This window comes from Herpailurus yagouaroundi, unplaced genomic scaffold (assembly GCF_014898765.1).
Source record: "Herpailurus yagouaroundi ecotype Mexico unplaced genomic scaffold, PumYag 67681, whole genome shotgun sequence".
NCBI lineage: Eukaryota > Metazoa > Chordata > Mammalia > Carnivora > Felidae > Herpailurus > Herpailurus yagouaroundi.
In genome coordinates this window covers 3,009,468-3,030,950 of record NW_024420481.1, presented here as the reverse complement: position 1 = coordinate 3,030,950, position 21,483 = coordinate 3,009,468, and the positions used below count along the sequence as shown (strand labels likewise).

The following is a 21,483-nucleotide window of genomic DNA, read 5'->3' as shown; positions in this document are numbered from 1 at the left end:
TATCATACTATACACACTGCACTACACTTTGTTGTACTTACAATATACCAGGGAACTCTTTCCATATTAGCACATGTGGAGCTTACTCATTCTTTTATGCTGTTTTTGTTTGTTTATGGATGTACTGTATTCCATTGTGTGGATGTAATTTAACTTATTGAGCCATTTAAGTTTATTTTAACATTTTATTTTAATAAATAATCCTGCAATGAGAAACTAAAATGAATTTTAATCCCATGACATTTTTAACTCATGCATTTTTATCAAGACTTTAGGTGGGAAAAAGAGACAGATTTGGATTTAGATTGCATTACATTATGTTTCTACTTCTTCTCACTTTACATCTAACTCATGTTTTCCTAAGACAAGTCATCTACAGTAATGTCCTCTATGGTCCAAGACAACCCTTTTGGGCACTCCAAGATTCTGAGCTCCCCTGAGTTAGTAGAAAAATCATGGATTTGGTGCTAAACAGACCTTGGATCCAAATTGTTATTTTGGTATTATTACTGTCTGGCTGGATTGTTTTGAACAAGTGAATCAATTTCTGGGACTCAGTTGTGATATCTGTAAAACTGGGAAAATAACAGTAGCTACCTCACAGTGTTGCTATGAGACTTTAGCACAATAGTCCATGCAAAGAACTTAGCACAGTGCCTAGAACCTACATAATATCCAGCAAATCAAAGTTTAACACACTTTTTGTTCGTTAATGTGGATAAAGTTGATGAAACAAAGGAAAACTCATCAATTTCATAGTAACTATTCTTGACACTGTAGAAAGATTTCCACTTTGCCAGAGTTTTCAGAAAGTGCCAAGAACAACTAGAAAAATCAAACTTTCTTTTAGTGAGGTCTACATTCCTCATTTCACCAATTTTCCCAGAGCGACTTTTACATCCTTGTTTCTTAGGGTGTAAATAATAGGGTTGAGAGCAGGGGTGAGCACTGTATACAGAAGGGAAAGCAACTTCAATAAGTCTTCATACTGTGGCCCTGATGGGAAGCCATAGACAATGCCCAGTGTTCCATAATACAGACTGACCACTATCAGATGGGAGGAACAGGTGGAGAAGGCCCTCTGCTTCCCTGTGGTAGAAGGGATCCTCAGAATGGTGGAGATGATGTGAGTATAAGATGCTAGAGTTAGCATGAAGGGGCCAAGGGCAAATAAAGAGGTACATATAAAAGAGGTCATCTCAGCTACTTGAGTATCAGTGCAGGCCAGTTTCATGATGGGCTTCAAATCACAGAAGAAGTGGTCAATCTCATTGGTCGTGCAGAATGTTAACTGAAAAGTGAGGATCATGAGAAGGATGGGTGCCAGAAATCCAGCCACCCAAGAGGCACCAGCTAGCTGTAAGCAACCCCGATAGTCCATTATGCTGGAGTAATGCAATGGGTTACAGATGGCTATGTAGCGATCATACGACATTACAGCCAGGAAGAAGCATTCTGTGGCTACTAGAGCAGCAAAAAAATAAAACTGGCAAGCACATCCTGGGAAAGAAATAGGCACGTGAGCTGATAACAATGTCCTCAGCATCATGGGCTCAATGGTAGTGGTGTAGCCAATCTCTAGGAAGGAGAAATGGCCAAGAAAGAAATACATGGGGGTGTGAAGGGAGCGATCAGCTGACACCACAGTTAAGATTACAATGTTGCCTATGACAGTCACCACATAGATGACCAGAAATACCCCAAAAAGAAGAAACTGAAGGCCATGAAGATCCCCAAAACCCAAAAGGATGAATTCTGAAATTTGAGTCATATTTTCTTCTTCATTGCTAGCCATGACTTAGATCTAAAAATAAAAAATATAAATATAAAGAATGACCATTGATCAAATATTATTTTTGATCAAACTGCTTAGAAGCATCATACATATCAAGCATAGTTGCCTTCTTCTGGAAGTTCAAGATTCTTAATCTTAATTAATAAATTTGACCACAGTCTCCCCAAGATCCATTTGGAAAGCTAATCCATGACTTCAATTCCCCCATAATATATAGAATGTATGGGGCCTTGAAACTGTGACTGTGACACATAAATATGCACATTTTCCTCATATTTATTTAAAAAAAAAACAGAGGGAAAAGTGTTCTATCCTTGGAGATATTATTCTGTTTTTTTTCCTACAGTTTTCCTGGTGTTTTTATCAGTAGTGAGTATTCTGAATCACTTATGTGTAAATTGTGTAAGGTCTATGATCAAATCTGTTTCCTGTTTTAGAAAGTCCTTACCAATTAAATTATATGAATTGAAATTCGTTATGTCGAAGGATGTTTAATCCTTAAAACTTATTTGATAATAAGTTCTCTAAACATTACTAGAGGAAGCATAGTGGCAAGAAAGGGAACTACTGATAGTAGGGTGATGGTTAGTTATAGTAAAAAAAGTCCTACTTGAATTCAAATTCCAGCTCTGCTACTTAATGGCTGTGTGCCTTTGAGCAAATCACATCACTTATCTGACAGCCAGTTACCCCATCTGTGGAATAGCATATAGGTTTGTATTACATGTTTTTCACAATCACTGGTCCGTGTTAGTTATTTAATACATTCATTAATCCATTCAACAATATTAAGTGCCTACTATGTATTAAACTCTTTGAAAGGTGCTTAGAATAAAATAAGGAAAAAGTCAAGATTTTTTTAACAAGTCAGGAATACTCTCCACACTCATGGAGTTAACATTTTAGTGGGAAATAAAGAATAAAAATGAAGAAAGAGACACATAAAATAATTTTGAGTTGTCTACTATGAATGTAAAAAACAAAGACCCCAAATAGGAAATATGCTATATGTATGTGTGTTTGGGAGAGGGGTATATTGGTTGCAGTGGTCTAGAAAAGCATAAAAAAATTGAAACCTAAAAAAATGGGAAGGAGATAGTCATGTAAGAGTTGGGGGTGAGGGTGGTAGAGAGAGTATTCTAGACAGAGGCAATAGGATTTGAGGGAATGATTTAAAGTCTTAGAAAAACTGAAATAAACTGGAGAAAAAACAATAGATGGTAGAGGGGGAGTTGGATACATATAGAGAGAAATAAACAGAAAGAGGCAAAGAGAGAAAGGAAGAAGAGGGGTGTAGGAAAAATAGAAAAGGGCCAGATCACTTAGGTTCTTTTAGTCCATGCTATGGAACATAGATTTTAAATACTATAGGAGGGCACCTGGCCGGCTCAGTTGAAACAGCATGTGACTCTTAATCTCATGGTTGTGATTTCGAGCTCCACATTGGGCGTGGAGATTACTTAAAAATACATAAGTAAAAAATAAACTTAAATATTATAGGAATTCACTGGAGGATGTTAAGCAGCATTGTAATCAAATTTAGAGCTTAAAATCACTTTTGATTCTGTGTAATAAATGAATTAGAGAAAAACTTTAATGAATGAGAATAAGACGGGTAAGAGACTATTTCAGTGAGAGATGATAGTAATTCTGAATAAAGTGTTTTGCAAAAAAAAATGGACAGAGGACAGGTTCAAGATACATTTTGGAGGTAGAAATGCCAGGACTTACTAATAAATTAGATGTAAGGAGTAATAAAAAGTGAGGTATCAAAGATAGCTCCTGAGTATCTGGTTTGAGTTACTGGTTTCATTTATTTAGATGGTGATAACATGGAGGAAAGGTTTAGGGGAAACACAAGTTCAATTTGGAGGTAATATGTTTGAGATGTTTATGAGAATCCTGAGTGTAGAGGAGAAGCAGACAGCTGCATTTGAGAGTATGTAGCCCAGAGAAGAGGGCTGGAATGAAATATAACTTTAGGAATTATTAGAATATAGATAATATTCAAGCCATGATAACAGACAAGACCTACAGAGAAATTATGGGTATATAAGAATGATTTACACTAAGCTTTAACACACTTTTTTCTCTTAGACCTGACAAAGAAGGACAAGAAAAGTATATTGAAAAAGAGGAGTCACTGAGGTAGAATGAAAACCAAGAGGAAATGAGAATTGACCCTACCTTTTTTGTATGCTAATGAAATGATCCAGCACGGGAGGGGATATTGATGATGCACAAGTAAATAAGGAGAAAATTTGGGGAGTGAAATCTCTTAGTGAGACGGGATGGGTTACAGGGCACAAGTTAATCTTTGGTAAAGACAGGAACACTTTATCTTTTGAACAAGAGGAAAGCTAGATAAAACACACATTTGTAGTTACACTGCTAGATTTAATCTTAGGAAGATGATGGAGTTTGCTTCTAACGGTTTCTCTTTTCTCAAAGAAGTAGGACCGTGTAAGTGAGGGTAGAGAAGGACATATGGGAGGTTTGAGGGAGTGGAAATGAAAAGAGTATCCTACTAGAACAAATACTATGATTGCCAGACAGTATGGAGTGGCAATTTGATCTTTGAGATCATAAATTTAAGAAGGTGAAACCAAACTGCTTTCTTGAATGATATTCTCTGGCAAGGGTTAGCTGCCAGGGTGGAGTAGGCAAATAGTTGGTTTCAATAAGGTTTGGGATTTGGCCAAATGAAAACAATGGAAGAAAAGAGGGGCAAGAGAGTTGGGGGATATTTGAAAAAACAGTTGTAAGGAAGAACCATATGATAAGTGTTAAGTCTCTTCCACTTCTTTCCATGGATTATTAAAGACAGAAAGGACTTTAAAAATATCATCTGACCAACACTTTAATTTTGTAACTGAGAAAGAAGATCCAGGCAGGTAAACTGTCTTTTTTTTGCATCTCAGATCTAGTCAGTAACAGAGAAGGAACTGCTCTGCCCTTATATGTAATACGTGAATACCTGAAGAAAGACTTACCTTCAATTTAGTAATTTACATGTCGGGAGTTTAATACCTTTCAAAGAACTTTTAGATCCATCATCATTTTTAATACTCCCAACTATCTTGTCAGGTATTTGGGAGTAGGTCTTTGATTTGTCTCAACTGATTTTTCAGATGAAAAAACTGAGAATAATGATAATTTCACTACTATATTGTACATGTATTTCAATTATAACTCTTTCTCCTGGAGATAAAAAGTTAATCTTTATGCATGTTGATGTAAATGTAAATTTACAAGATGCTAATTATATTATGAGAAGGAGTTTTTTGTCAGGTAACTGGATAATAGGAGCCATATGGAGATTGCTATCATTCAAGCTGAACAACAAATTAAGAAATTAAGGCAGATTTCCATGATGGATATGTTAAAAAAAAAAAAACCCTGCTTTAGCAAAAAGGAGTTTGGAGGACAGGATTAAGTAAACTATATCAGAGCTATGGTGGGTGTCCAACAAAAGTAATACCTTCTTAGGAGAAGAGAGAGAAGGCATTCCAGGAAGAGGGAATAATGTGAGTAAACAATCAGAAACCTGAGGATCGTGTTGACAATTGATTTTGGAAACACTGAGCAAAATATGTAAGGGGCTGAAGACAGAGAAGGGAGGAGGAGCACACATATTTTTGGAGAAAGAAAGAGTAGAAAAAGATTTTTTAAATGGGTCAAAGAAGTTGGAGAAACCAAGAGGGTGATAACACAGGGTGCAAGGGAGGAAAGAAACCATCAAAATTGTTAGTAAAGAGGGTGCAACGAATATTGGAGCACTGGGGCAAGAATCCTGACTGCACTGAGGTGAGGGATGGGGTGAAAAATAAAAACAACGAATGTGGGCTATTATTTCAAAAAGACTGGGTGAAGTAAAGGAAGGGGAGAGAGAAAAAAAAAAAAAACCACACAGGGGTAAAAGAGGATTGACAGAAGATATTCATATTTATTCTTGCTTTTGTTTTTTAGTAAAGGAAAAACCTGACCAAGATTCTAGCCAAAGAGTCTAAGTCCAGAGAGAAGGAAATATGAGCGACATGTAAAGGATAAGTGATGGAGCAAGGAGTGTCTCAAAGGAGGTTAGAGGAGATGGCATGGGGAAATACACAAGTGGAGGCATGATCCTCAAGCAAGAAAGAAGGATAGTCTTTCAGAAGAGAGGGGGTCAAGATGGGTGTTGATAGTGATTATCAAGATAATTACCTCATCATTTTCCTTCCATTTGAGTTTGGAAACTTAAGCCATCCCTAGATGACTATGATGAGCCCACGGAAGAGATGTGCTCCTTGCTTCCTCAGAGCCTGTCTTCTGGTTTCATCTGTATATGTGGAGCCCAAAATACTTAGTGGAAACCAAAGTGAATTGCTAAGACAGGTAACTGGTGTGCTGTACCACTACTATGTTGTTTGACCAGTAGATCCAGTAACAGCATGACAGATATGTTATTATATATCCTTTAAAAAGATTCAATAGGACCTTAAGAATCATGGCTTTCCAACCTTTCATCTCTTGACAATTATACTTTTCTCTCTAACTTCCCTGAGGCCCAACAGCCTTCCAAAACGAAGAACTAAGAGTTCATCACAAGAAGGCACTTTTAGTTTTCAGGTGGTTGCGGCCAACCCATTTTTAGCCCCTTTGGGTTTAGTAAGAGCATAATGCTTGCCAATGTATCCATCTTTTAAACACTCCTAGCCTTCTGTAAGCAGGGACTGGTAAGATACAGCTCAAACAAGAAAACCAATTATTTTTAAGTTTGGCTCCCGAGGGAGTTTTGCTTTTTAATTGAAAGATCAATGTTTGCTTCTCATGACATCCTGAACTTCCATTCAGTGACTGCTGACTAAGTGGTGTGAAATTGGATATTGGAATATCTGACATGTCACATGGGTCAGAGCCACAATCCATCTAGGCCAGCCTCCAGAGGCTACTGGAAGCACTAAGCAGTAGCTTGGGAGGGTACAATGTGAAAAGTACTAGAACTAGTGACAGAAAATCGAGGTTCTAGACCTGGATCTCCCACTGAATGTGCAATCTGGTATATCAGTTGCCTTTACTGAATCCCGTTTTTTTCTACTTTGAATGGGGGCAATCATCCTTTTCCTACTGACTCCACAGGGTTGCTGTGGGACTCAAATGAGATGATGTGTGGGAAAGCCTTTATCAACTATAAATCTACATGCTCTGTGCTAATATCATATTTGAGAAGCATGAATGATGCTGCTGATCATGGAAGTTGAAGATAGTTTTGTCTTTGAGTTCAAAGATATCTGGATTCCGAAAGGTGGGAACAATACTCTTACTTTTTTATATCATCAAATATAATTCGAAAACTTCTAAATCCCCTTCCCCCAAAGCTTTCAGTCAACCTTAAGTGATTCTACATTCTAATTAAAAGCACAACTGTTATAGTTTGGTTTTTATAATCAAATTAAAAGTCCTCTTACACAAGCTGCCGGAGATAGTGTTTTAAACCAGTTACCTTGTCATTTTTCCATCCTTGGTAAACAGATTACATCTGGCCTCCTGAGTAAGTTCCTTTAGTGCTGGTTCTATAAGTTTCTTTAGTGCTGGTTCTATATGCTTTACCTGCTTTCCAGGTTATACAGAAAAGTTATTGGTTGGAGGTAGTAAAACTTCTTTGTATAGCACTTAGTGAGTCCTCTCTCCAGTTTCTTAATGGCTGTGTGAACATCCTATAATGCTATGTAAACATCATATAAAACAGAGTCCTTGCAGAGATAGGACCATTGCCTGGTATTCCAGGCCACCGTCATTGTCATCCCTTGGTTTCGAAGTTTACAAACAATATTGGATCCCTCTGTGTCAAGCAGTACTCTAAATGCTGGGGATATAAAGATGAAGAAAGGCTGGAAAACTGAACTATTGACTTTGGAGCTCAATGACTAGCGGAAGTGACAGATGCATAAAGTGATGGAATTGCAACATCATGAATGCAACAATAAGACTGTATAAGATGTAGATATAACATAGAGAAAAGAGTTTTGGGATCAGTTTGCAGAGGAACTAGTAACAGTGAAGGTCTATTGGAGGGCTCGCCATATGCATTGGGATTTTTTGTTTGTTCTTTTCAAAGCACTTTTTCATCTATTATTTCATTAATCTTTCGAATGAATTGGGTTTTGAAGGATGAATAGAAGTATTTCAAGCCAATAAGAAGATGGAAAGAGTTTCAGTCAGAGAAAATAATGCATGCCACTAAGGAGTGGCAGAAAAGAGGCAGGGAAATAGGCAGGCATAGAAGATGGAGGTCCCTGTACACTGTCTTAAAGAGTGTGGACTTTATCCTGAAGTCAATAAGAAGCCATTAAAGAGTTTTTAAATAGGAAAGCAGCATAGTCATGCTTGTATTTTAGAAAGCTATATATTTTGAGTGGCTATGCAAATGATATTAGAAGCAAAGGAAGAGACTCAAGGCAGGAAGTCCAGGGAGGAGTGGGTTATCTCAATTCAGGAGAGGATGGTGGTCATTGGAAAAAGAGAGCCAATGGCTTCAGACAATAGTAACTATATTGTCATTTTCACTAATACAATATATTCTCCTTTCACCATCATTCAAATTTATCAAAAGTAATTTGTGGAGGAAAATAATTTTCCTAGTATTTGCAAACATACAAATGGATAATAACTCTGAAGTTCATGTGTGACTTGGTTATTTAATATCAAGTCATATTTCCCATAAAACAACAACAGTCCCAAATCCCTGGCCATCCCAGAGAAATCCAAGAGAAAAATTTTCAAGTACAAAGTACTTGAAAAACTTTATGTTTGCAGTGAAACTTGTTCTCTAATAACATTTGTTGCATGAATAGATGAGTGAATGAATGAAGGAATAAATGTATGGGTATAATTTACTAACACAGGCAAGGGCCTGTACTAATTTTGGGGGGAGGTGCCAAGATGTCTCAGATATAGCTCTTGGCCTTAAGGGAAATAAAAAAAAAATCTTTTAGCTGGACAGCTCACCAAAGTGACACCTCTTCCTTAATTGCCAGCTTGCTCGTCACAAAGGCCCAGCAGGAAGTTTTATTAAAAGAAAATCCAATAAAGTTACGTAATCTTCAATATACAAAGAATACTAACCTAAAGATCACACAAGGCACCAGGTCTTTGATTTCAAGTTTGCAAATTTTTCAAAACTAAGTTTAACGAACAATACATAATTTGTGCATGGCAGGCAGTTAAAGCAGGATTAACTAAGCTTCCCTTCAACTCCAGACCACCAGTCTCCCTCCCCGAGGGCAACTGCTATAAACAGTTTGTTGTGGGTGCTTCCAGAAATTTTGTATTCTTATACCAGCATTTATATACATTTCAATTTTTCATATTTACACAAAAGACATTGCACATGCATAATAATTCTACAGAGCTTTTTGTCTTGGAGATCTTTCTGTATCTGCACACATAAATCAGTCTCATTCATTGTAACATTTGCATAGTGCTCCAGCATATGGGTAAGGCATTATTTATTTATTTATTTTTGTCAGGGAGCTTGTTTTCTAAGAAATAAAACATTACCAGTATAGTGAAAATTCCTTTTGTCCCCAACCCAATATCTCTTGAGCCCCAGAGGTATCTATTATCCTACAGTTGATGTACATTCTCCATGTTTATGTATCTGTCCTCTTACTACATATGAATGTATCCATAACAGCATGTGGTAATATTTTGTATGTTTTAAATTTTGCACAAATGGCATCATAACTTTTTGCAACTTGCTTTCCTCCCCCCACTTTACATTTTTTTTTCATACCTGTTCCTGTTGATACATTTACTCATGGTTGTTCTACCTTGTTCTTTTTTATGTGGAATACTGTGGATTTGTTTTTCCTTATACCTCACTTGCTAAAAAGAAGAGTCTGGGAGCTGGAATTATTTTTCTCTGATCCCTGCTTTGAGGTTGCCCTGGATGGACTAATCAAAGGATGAAAGATTCTTATAAATTTAAAATCTAGAACTGTTTTGGTCTAGAAAAGGAGGGACAATTCTGTTAATAAATTTTAATCATTATGAACAATGTTGCACTGAATATCCTTGAATACATTTCTCGTATTTCTTTTTTTTTTTAATTTTTTTAATGTTTGTTTATTTTTGAGAGCACGAAAGAGATAGAGCATGAGTTGGGGAGGGGCAGAGAGAGAGGCAGATACAGAATCTGAAACAGGCTCCGGGGTCTGAGTTGTCAGCACAAAGCCCGATGCTGGGCTCGAATCCACAAACTGTGAGATCATGACCTGAGCCGAAGTTGGACCCTTAACCGACTGAACCACCCAGGCACCCCAACATTTCTTGCATTTATTTGAGGTACCTAAGAGCTGAATTTTTGGTTCAGAGTATACTCATATTTTCATATTCACTAGGTACTACCAAATTGCTCTCTAAAGTGGGTGTACAAACAGACATTCCCACACACAGTGTATAACTATCTATTTCCTCGCATTTAATATTGGCAGATGCTTTTCTTTGGGGCACTCTGAAGTCTACGCAGTAGTATCTCTGTGCTAATTTAATTTTCATTTCCCTGATTATTAGCAAGGATAAAAGCATGTTTTCATATATATACTAGCCATTCAGGTTTTCTCTTCTGTGCATCATCCAATATTTTGCCCACTGTTAGGTGTTTGTTTGTTTGTTTGTTTTTTGTTTTGTTTTTATTTTTTTATGAAAGGTAGTCATTTATGTTATCTGTATCTGTCTGGTATATATTTGTTGAAGACGTCTTCTCCAGGTCTGTCAGCTGCCTATTAACTTTGTTTATTACAATATAACTAGAAGGGTAGAGGGTTTTTTAATGTGGCCAACTTCATCCATCATGTACTATTTGTGCTTTTTTTGCGTCTTATTCAAGAAATCCTTTCCTAACTAGATACCACATATTATTCTAAGTTTCTTTTAAATGTTAAAAAAATTTTAAAACATTTAGTTATTAAATCATCTGGAATTTATTTATGTACATGATGCAATTAGGAAACTAATGTTATTTGTTCCAATGTAAACACGCAGTTATTCTTATACTAGTTATTGACTAATCCATCATTTCCTCTCATGATCTGCAATTCCTGTTCTATCATCTATCAAGGTTATATCAAGGTTACCTATATTCTTATATTTGTGTGTGGGTCTCTCTTGTTTCCAACCAATATGTTTGCTTCTCTCTACACAAATACTACACTCTTTTAATTAGTTGTCTAAGTCTTGATATCTATAGGATAAGTCTTTCTTATTTGTGCTTCTTTATAATTGTCTTGAATATTCTTGGTCCTTTAATTTTTCATATGAATTTTAGAACGAACTTAAGTTCCATGAAAAATCCTTTTCAAATTTGTTTGGAATTCCATTGAATTTATAGATTAATTTTGGTGACCGTGGACATCTTTAAGTTAATGAGTTTTCCTATATGTAAAATGATATATGTCTCTCTTCATTAAAGTCTTTTTATGTCCTTCAGTAGTGCTTACAATATTTTCCATAAGGATCACAAGCATCTTTTGTTAGATTTATACTTAGTTACTTAATAGTGTTGCTTGTTGTTGCAAGTGGTAGCTATATTTTAACTAGCTTTATTGAGGTATAACTTACAAACAATAAAGTTAATCAATTATAATATGATGAGTCTTGACAAATGTATACGGTTGTGTAACTGTCACTACATTTAAGACATAAAACACTTCCATCACTCCAGAAAGTTTCTTCATGCCCCTTGAAGTGAGTCTTTTCCACCCACACTGGGTCCTTGGCAACCACTAATGTTTCCTGTCAAAATAATATATTTTTATATTCAAGAATTCAAGAATATTCAAGAATTTCATATAAATGGAATTGTATAATATATAGTCTTTTGTGCCTTTTACTCAGCATAATGTCTTTGAAATTATCCATGTTTTTGTTTGGATAAGTAGTTTCCTTTTTATTGCTAAGTAGTATTCTATTGTATGGATGTACCAATTTGTTGATCCATTCACCAGCTCATGATTGTTTCCAGGTCTTGGTTGTAATAAAGCTATTACAAACATTCACATGACAAGTCCTTGTGTGAACATGTTTCCATTTCTCTTGGGCAAATTCCTAGGGTGCAATTGCTGGGTCCCATTGTAACTGTACATTTAACTTAATAAAATTGTCCATCTGTTTTATAAAGTGGCTACACCATTTTCCATTCCCACCGGCAATGTATGCAAGCAACATCTTCAACAACACTTGGGATTATAAGTTTTTTTTTTATTTTAGCCAGTGAATGGTAACTTCTTAAAAATTATATTTTCTAATTGGTTTTGCTACTGTAAAGGACTATTATTGATTTTTATTTATTTATTTATTTATGAAATTTATTGTCAAATTGGTTTCCATACAACACCCAGTGCTCATCCCAAAAGGTGCCCTCCTCAATACCCATCACCCAGCCTCTCCTCCCTCCCACCCCCCATCAACCCTTAGTTTGTTCTCAGTTCTCAACAGTCTCTTATGCTTTGGCTCATTTAATTTTTTTAAACACATTGAGATGAGTACATATTGTTTTTTCTTTGGTCGGCTTAAAAGTACTGACTTGAAGTAATGGATTTTCTAAAATTAGACTATCCCTTAATTCCTGAAATCAAGCCCATTTGATCTTATTGTATTTTTAATACATCTGTTGAGTTCAATTAACTAATATTTTAATTAGGACTTTTGAGACTTATCAAAAGTGAGATTGGAGTATAATTTTTCATCTTTCTAACAAGTTTGCCTGGCTTTGGTACCAAGGTTTTACTAAATTCATGAAATGAATTGAGGAACTTTTCTTCTTTTTCCATTCTCTGGAATATTTTATATAATGTAGAGATTGTTCTTTAGTAGTTTGATAAAACTTGCCTTCAAAAGAATATGGGATTGGTATCTTTGATGGCACAGGTATTGGTTACTGATTGAATTTCTTCAGCATCTAATGGCTTACTCATGTTTACAACTTCTTCTTGAATACAATTGTGTTGATTTGTATTTTTTCGCAGAATTGCCCATCTCATCAGTTTCTTATTTGACATAAAATATTTTATAGCATAACCTTACCATTTTAAAAATACGAATATTTATTTAGTAATGTCCCCATTTTTTGTTGATAATAATGGTTATTCAGGTCTTGATTCTTTTTTCACTTATTTAAGATTATCAGACTGTTGCTTATTTAGTAAGCTTTTTTAAAAATTAAATTTTGGCTTTATTAAGCATTGTTAAATTTTGTTTCTTATTTTATTAATTTATGTTTCTATATTTCCTTTCTTGTACTTTCTTCTGGTTTGCTTCATAGTTCTTTTCTAACTTTTTGAGTTGAATTCTTAATATATTAATACTTAGTTATTTTGTTTCTTATTACAGACATTATATCAAATCAGTTGAAATATCACATCAGTCACAGTCTACAATCTGATATACATCATTCAGTAATACTTGTATGTAATTAATTTTTTTCTTTATTCCATTTACAATATTTTTTGTCCAAATATATGGAGTTTTTAAAAAAAATAATGCTGCAATAAGTATGGAGGTGCATATATCTTTTCCAATTAGTGTTTTCATTTTCTTTGGGTAAATACCCAGAAGTGGGATTGCTGGATCACAGGGTAGTTCCATTTTTAATTGTTGAACCCATACTGTTTTTCACAGTGGTTGTACCAGTCTACATTTCCTACAAACATTGTACAAGGGTTCCTTTTTTTCTACATCCTCATTTTGGATGTTTTTTATTATCCTCTATTTTATTGCATTTTGATGAGAATGTTATTAACATGATATTGTTTGTTTGGAATTTGTTGAAACTTCCTTTGATACTTGACTTGTGTTGTAGTTTTGTAAATGTGATTGAAAATAATGTATATCTTATATTGGGGGCCCAGGATTAGATATGTATGTGTGTATGTGTATTAACTCAAAATTCATAATTGTGCTGTTTAATATTATATATTCTTTTATTTTTATTATTTTTAATATAATTTATTGACAAATTGGTCTCCATACAACACCCAGTGCTCATCCTAACAAGTGCTCTCCTCACTGCACACCACCCACTTTCCCCTCTCCCCCACCCCCCATCAACCCTCAGTTTGTTCAACTGATGAATTGATAAAGAAGATGTGGTTTATATATACAATGGAATAGTACTTGGCAATGAGAAAGAATGAAATCTGGCCATTTACAGCAATGTGGATGGAACTGGAAGGTATTATGCTAAGTGAAATAAGTCAGAGAAAGACAGATAACCACATGTTTTCACTCATAGGTGGATCTTGAGAAACTTAACAGAAGACCATGGGGGAGGAGAAGGGGGAAAAAAAGTTACAGACAAGGAGCGAGGCAAATAATATTATATATTCTTACATATTTGCTTTATCAGTTTCTGAGGGGCTTATATTGAAATCTCCTCTTTAGTAGTAAAGATTTGTCAAATTTCTTGCTCTGTCAAAGTGCTTCATCTTTCAGAGTCCCATTTTCTTCATCTGTAAAATGAAATGAGAAATTGTGGGTAAAACAATAGATACTAGGACTGTAGGCACTCAATCAGCCAAAGGTGCTCTTGTTTGGTCATTATTACTACTATACATATTATTCATAAATCCAAGCCCCTCCATCAAGATGGCTTAGTTTTGGAGGGTGAGGCACATCAGTCAGAATAAAACCCAAGCAAGAAATACTACCAAAAAAATCAAGTTGATTAAGTCATATCACCTAGGCAAGACCAGTGCCAATTAGGAGTCATCCTGTTCACCAAGAAAAGCAGTTCCTTCTAGAATGAGCATGTCTTATGAGCGTTCTTCAACGTTTAGGGGTAGAGTGACCAATGATAGAGCAAGACAGGGGCCAGAACTCAGAATCCTTGATTTAGCTAAGTGGGGATCTAGGGTCCTGGAGCCTCATGAAGGTGAGGAACACATAGCTACTGATAAAATACTTAAAGATTCTAAACATTACCAAGGGATATTTTCTTAAAATATATTTCTAGATGTTTTGACACTTTTCCTATGAGAAATGGTATTTCCTGGAATATCTGAGCAAGAAACTGAAAAATTCTCTTTCTCCTACCTGGGTCTAGTTTCAGGAACGAGTCCTAAGAAGAGATGAGATGATGTGGTGACCCTCCACTCCCACATGTACACTTTCTGAAAGAATGGAATGGTAAGACTTTTCAGGGTATTCTTTCTTTCCTCCTTTTCTTCCATTCTCCCTCCTTCCCTCCTTCCCTTTCTCTCTCCCTGACTCCCCTCCTTCCTGCCTGCCTTCTTCCTTTTCTTTTCTGTGTACCTCAGATATGTTATGTGAGAACTCAATCTAAACAAAATATGTTGCTATTCCCTCATTCCAGTGTTCACCTCACAATGCCTTGATGACATAGTGCGTATCACAAATCTAAGATTTCAGAAAAGGGAAATGATCACCCCATTGCAGACTGGTAAAATAGTTAAACACACGAGCTCTGGATTTAGTCGTCAGTTTGAAATTCTTACTGTATCCCATAATGGCTGTGTCTGTGTGACTGAGCACATCACCACCTCCTTTTTCTCATGTGTAAAATCAAGATAAAATTAGGTTGTTGAGCCCACAGAATGTACAACACCGAGAGTGAACTTTCATGTAAACCATGGCTTTTGGATTATGATGTGTCAATGCAGGTTCAACAACTGTAACAAATGTACCACTCTGCTGTGGGATGTCGGTAATGGTTGGGGGTGCAGCTATGTGTATGTAGGGGCAGAAAGAATATGGGAACTCTCTGTACCTTCCCCTCAGTTTTGCTGTGAGCCTAAAACTGCTCTAAAAACAAAGTTTCAATTAAAAAAAAAATTTTAAATCAGGTTGCTGTGATGATTAGATGAGATAATCTGAGGATCTGTCATACTGTCTGGCATTTAGTAGGCCCACAATAAGTGCTAACCCCCTATTTCTTTCTTAAAATCATAGCTAGTTATCTCTGCCCTGGTTTGAACTCCACACAAACCCTCTTCAATTCTGCATCAACTATGTACTACAGGCACATGTTTGTTCACTTAATGTGCACTTATTCTACATGGAAAACTTTTACTGGAAAAGACAAATATAGATGTGACCCATTTCTTGAAAGAACTTTAATTTGTTAGGAATACAACACACATACACATACACGTACATCAAATCAATAGAAAGCAATGGATTTGCAAATGCTGAGTTATAATGCTTGGGGCAGAGGCATAAGAAAAGGTCAGACTGGAGGTAAATATTGGAGAGGAGGTAGAATATTGAAAAAGGAAAGGGGATGGATTATTAACACACCTCTGGACTTTTCGGAGGGTTCAAAACTAGACATAAATGCCCATGACAAAGCTCAAAGATGCAGTATACACAAATTCATTATTCTTCCCATAAAAAAACATTTATTAAATGCCAACTTAATCCCAGGCACCAGGTTACATAGCTCTGAGACACCTTGGTTTTCCTCTCCAAGGCATACAATCTAGTAGATGAGTCAAGATATTGTTATAAGAAAAGTGGACTAGAATAAGGCAGTATAGGAGTATAGGATGCTTGCATGCTACAATCACCGGTCCTTAAATTCCAAGGAAGGAGTAAATATTTTTGATTAGAGATAAGAGGAGGAGTTTTCACTGATGAAAAGCAAGGGCTTTGTAAATGAGGAAAGTTGTAAGTGCAAAGGGGAGGATATCACATGCAGGGAAGGGAAAAGAGGCTTTAAAAGATAAGGTTTGAGAGGTAAGATTCTGATTGTGTAAGCCTTGTAAGTTAAGGGACTTGGGCTTTTTTCCCAGGACAATTAAGATCCACTGAAAAGTTTAAAGTAGAACAGTGATGTGGTCAGATTTCTGCTTAGAATAATCATAAGGCAGCAGTGTAGAGAACAAATCAGTCAGGGTCGAGCCTGGAAGCAGTGAGACCAGTTAGGAAGCTACTGCAATGGTCCAGGCAAATGATAAAATAGAGAAAAGTCTGCTCTAGGACAGAGGAATTTCCAGCAAGGGGTCAACATGCAAAAATCCTCCTTTATGTCTGGCTGCCTTTAGACTTGAAGTGACTTCACTAAGTCATACTTGTTTAGATCTTGCCCAAACCTACTTTGAACACAAATTTTGAGTGAGGAAGTAATCCCTTGGTGGCCCCTTGTGACCAAGGGCTCAAATTTGTTGGTTGGCTAGCCAATTTAAGGAGTGTGAAATTTAGACAGAGGAAAGAGTAAAGTTTTATAGGGGTCTTGGCCTCCATAAAATATGACCCTTATCACAACTCTAAGCAACCACATGCTCAAAGCCATCGTGGTTCAAATTAGGGAAATTGAAGCTCTGTTTGGAACTTCCCAACCTATAGTGGTAATGGATTGTTTGGGTATTAGTAAGACCTTCAAAGAAGGTATATAAATCCTATCCAGCCATCTGGCCACTTAATGCCATTAAGTAAATGGGCATTTACTTAATATATTTTGTGTTTACCCAACTATCTCCCCTTTTCCTCAATCTTTTGCTTCTAAATTTGCCTGTACTGCCAAATTGGCCCTCCATGCATCTAGATTCTTCTGTCTTAGTCTTTGATTCCCAGTTCCCCTCACTCCCTTCTTCTATCTTAGTCTTTGATTCTCAGTTCCCCTCACTCCCTTCATTCCTCAGCCATTCTTACCACTCCCCACTCTTTATAGACTTTATTCAAACTACCCGCCTCTTCGTAGAGGTTCTCTTACGAACCCAATCCATCCTGCTTCCATTGACTTGAGTCCTAGACTGACAGCTTATATTTCTTGGTAGTTGTTGATAGGCATCCTAGCAACCCAGGAGGTGATATAGCAAAGTGGAAATAACATAAGCTCTTTGGACAAGCAAGCCTGATTCAAATCCTATATTAACCATTCATGAACTGTGTGACCTGGAGTGGGTTACTTAATCATTTTTTAAAAATTTTTAACGTTTTTTCATTTTTTGAGAGACAGAGAGTGTGAATGTGAGTGGGGGAAGAGACAGAGGGAGATACAGAATCCAAAGCAGGCTCCAGGCACTGAACTGACAGCACAGAGCCCAATGCAGGGCTTGAACCCATGGACTGTGAGATCATGACCTGAGCCAAAGTCGGATGCTTAACCAACTGAGCCACCCAGGTGCCCCTAATCATTTTTAATTATAGTATTCTCATCCATAAAATGGGAGCAACAATTGTACCTACATTCAGAGTTCTTGGGAGGATTATAAAATAACTGATTTAGCATTTAACACATAGAAAAAAATCAACAAATGTCTATTTAAATAAAGAGTCATAGTTCAGTTCCTTTTTGGATGGGATCTCCTGTCTTCCTTAAATGAGTTGGAATCTGCCCAAAGATAAATGGCCATAGCTTTCTTCCTTGTGATTCCTCTACACCCCTGCATCTGGTATAGGGCTCTGTATGCAATAGGCATTCAATTAATTCAGTGACCTGATTAGACATGATCAAAAGCCCCAGGTAGAGAATTGGCTACGGGAAAGGAAATAGGTCTTAGGGGGCTGAATCTAGTATAAGTTTGGGGGACCAGATTTACCAGAAAGGGAAAAAATTTAGAAACCTTAGACTTAGGATAAAGAGAGAGTGTGACACTTTGTCTTATAGTGAAACAGTGTAATTGTAATAGAAATGAAGTTTCAGACAGTCCTGAATTGAAATCCAAGTTCCACTGCATATAAGCTATGCGATGACCTTGGGCAAATAACCAAAGCTTTCAGGGTCTCAGATTCCTCATCTGTAAAAATGAAAATAATACTTTACTTCCAGAGTTATGAAGAATATTCAAGGAATAAGCTATTTAAAATTCCTAGAATAATGCCTGAGACATGGTGAGTAGCCAAATATAGTCACCTCCCTGTCCTTCCCTTTATTACCCTTTCTTTACTGCATTTGACATAATGGAAATCTGGACATGTGGAGGGAGAAGAATTGTGAGGCCTTCTTAAGAACATTCCTAAGTGTTTCCTTCACATCTTTGTTCCTCAGACTGTAGATCATGGGGTTAAGTAAGCATGGGAATGACCACTGTGTAGGATACAGACACTAGCCTGTCCCTGCCTAGCAAGTACTCAGAGGATGGGCGCAAGTAAATGAATGCTGTGGGTCCATAGTATAGGCTGACAGAAGTCAGGTGAGGAGCACAAGTGGAGAATGTTTTATGTTTACCCTTGGCTGAGGGAATTCTGATGATAACCAAGAAGGCATATGCGTAGGAGACCAGGACGATTGTCAGGGACACAGACACATTAAAGCCACCACAGGCAAAGAGGAGAAGCTGGAGTATCTGTGTGTCAGAGCAGGAGAGTTTTAAAAGGGGAGGAATATCACAGAAATAATGCGTGATGACATGGGATTTACAGAAGGTCAGATAAAAGATTGTGCTAGTGAGGAGCACCATGTTCATCAGGCCCACTGCATAGCTGGCAGCCACAAGCTGTAAACAGAGCCTTGGGGACATGATGATATGGTAGAGCAGAGGGCTGCAGATGGCCACATGGCGGTCATAGGCCATGGAAGCCAGGAGGAAGAACTCAGTGACAGCAAAGAACACAAAACAGCTTGTCTGTACCCCACAACCAGAGGAGGAGATTGTTTGGCAACCAGAGAAAAAACCCATCAACATTTTTGGAACTGTGACTGAAGAATAACAGAAGTCAATAAAGGACAAATTGCTGAGGAAGAAATACATGGGAGTGTAGAGGGCTGACCACAATGAGGGCAAGGAGGCCCAGGTTTCCCACAACTGTGATTGCATAAATCAGGAGGAAGAGGGCAAAGAAGATAGGCTGAAGGTGAGGATCGTCAGTGAGGCCCACAGTGAAGAATTCACTCAACTTGCTGGTGTTGCCTGCACCCGTTGGGCCATTATAGGTCTGTGAAAGGAACATGCATGACAATAGTGAGAGGTGTGCCGGTCAAGTCCTAAAACAGAGACCAGCAGGGTCTGGCCCTGGCTACCTAGGACATAATATACTGTGTATATAGGCTATGGTTTCATCTTGGTTTATGCATCTCTTGCCATCCCCTAGCCTATTGGATACCAGGTTTAAAGGCATAAGGATGGAATCTGGAGCCAGAATAATGGGTCTGAATCTCAACCTTGCCATTTATTGTCTCTGTAACCTTGGACTAGTGTCTTAACTGGAATCTTCTCTGTAAACAGGGATAAAACACCAATCTTGTAAGATAGATTGTAAAACCTAAGGGTGATGATGTGTATGTGTACAATGTCTAGCAAGAGCAAATACTTAATGAAGTCTAATTTCCTTCCTCCTTCTGTGCTCTTATTTTGAACACCCAACCTGTCCTCAGACAAAGCTTAACCTGAGTATAAAGTCCAGGACAGAAATCTTAGACAAGGGAGCAACTCTAGAAACTTATTAGTTCTTTCATTATCAGCTGTGTGTTTGAGAAACAGCAGGGAATGAGTGGAGGAGGAATATCAAACAATATAATATAGAGGTAAAAGGACAAGCTCCAGGGTCAATTATATGTTGGGTTAGAATCCAATTCTATGATGCGCTAGCTGTGTGACCTTGGGCTTATTCTATATGAGATTCAATTTCCTTATCTTTAAGATGAGAGTACCAAATATTTACTTCATTAATTGACTGAAAATTAAAGATAATTCATGCAAAGCACCTAGCATACACTAAGCATGTGGGAAATATCAGGAACTTCTGGTAGGTCTCTTGAAACCACATGCAAGCCTCTTAGATTGTCCCACTTGCCCCCTGCTAAGTATCCCTTCCTAATTGAGCTCCTGTTACCAATCATTGTGTTGTAATTCTCCAGTGTGTTGTGGCAGTGAGATCTACCACGTTCATCTAATACTTATTTAAAGATGGAGAAACCCAGAAGTCAGGGCCTCAAAAGAGAAGGCAAACTGCCCATAGTTTCCCAGAGATTTGGTTTAAGTGCCAGAACTGGACCCAGGTGTCCTGTCCACAGTATTCCTCCCAATTGGAGGAGATAACAGCCTCTGACATCTCCTTTTTCATAAACATGGAACCCATGTCCTTATCAGAACATAGGGGGCTGCTTCACCCACAGCTCTTTGAAAAATTACGAGGTTGAATTCTTAGGGCCATTTCTATCTTTTCTCTTAATCAGGGAGATGGCCAATGTCTAACTGTATTTTATTTTAATACTGTTTTTCCTGTTAAGAGCTGGGATAGTGAAGAACAATATATAGCATTGCACAAAGGATTTACATTATTGGATTTAGTGTCAGAACACCTGGGTTTGAAATCAGATTCCATATTATTTTAGGTCTATAGTCTTCAGGAAGTCCTTTCTGAGTCATAAGATCTTCATTTGTAAAATGGGAATAACACTTGCTTTTCTGATCTCACAGGACTGCTGTAAATATCCAATGAGAGTCTGTAGGAAGATACTTGTAAGGTGTTAAGTATGGTCATGGTCAATACTCAGAAAGCATGCACTGGGAAAGCCAAATAAACTTTTACAAACTTCTACGATAATTGTTAAATTGTTCCTCTGGAGCCTGCTCCTCTCTAAAAACTGCTCTGGCACCTGCCAGTCCTCCTTGGTTTCTATAACACTGGCCTCCATCTTCTTGTGGCCTCCAAGTCAGACCCTGAAAGAGATAACTAGATTAGCCTCTGACAACCTGTAAGTAAATGTCTGATGCCCTTCTGCCACTCTCAGGCTGTGGCTGCCTGCT

General features: G+C 37.2%; 2 protein-coding genes across 2 annotated transcripts; both read right to left on the bottom strand.

Annotated features, from left to right (window-relative positions):
• Nucleotides 1–865: 865 nt before the first annotated feature.
• LOC121025557 (olfactory receptor 10A4-like) lies at nucleotides 866–1,771 on the bottom strand. The gene has a single exon (XM_040468095.1). It carries the CDS (start codon nucleotides 1,769–1,771, stop codon nucleotides 866–868), a length of 906 nt encoding a protein of 301 aa, XP_040324029.1.
• A 17,027-nt stretch (nucleotides 1,772–18,798) lies between these two features.
• On the bottom strand, nucleotides 18,799–19,419 carry LOC121025556 (olfactory receptor 1102-like). The gene has a single exon (XM_040468094.1). The coding sequence runs from the start codon at nucleotides 19,417–19,419 to the stop codon at nucleotides 18,799–18,801; it is 621 nt and encodes a 206-aa protein (XP_040324028.1).
• Between the last annotated feature and the right edge of the window lie 2,064 nt (nucleotides 19,420–21,483).

Bases quoted from the DNA above. Each gene is read 5' to 3' on its own strand.
- LOC121025557 (XM_040468095.1), bottom strand. From the start codon at position 1,771: ATGACTCAAATTTCAGAATTCATCCTTTTGGGTTTTGGGGATCTTCAT.
- LOC121025556 (XM_040468094.1), bottom strand. From the start codon at position 19,419: ATGTTGATGGGTTTTTTCTCTGGTTGCCAAACAATCTCCTCCTCTGGT.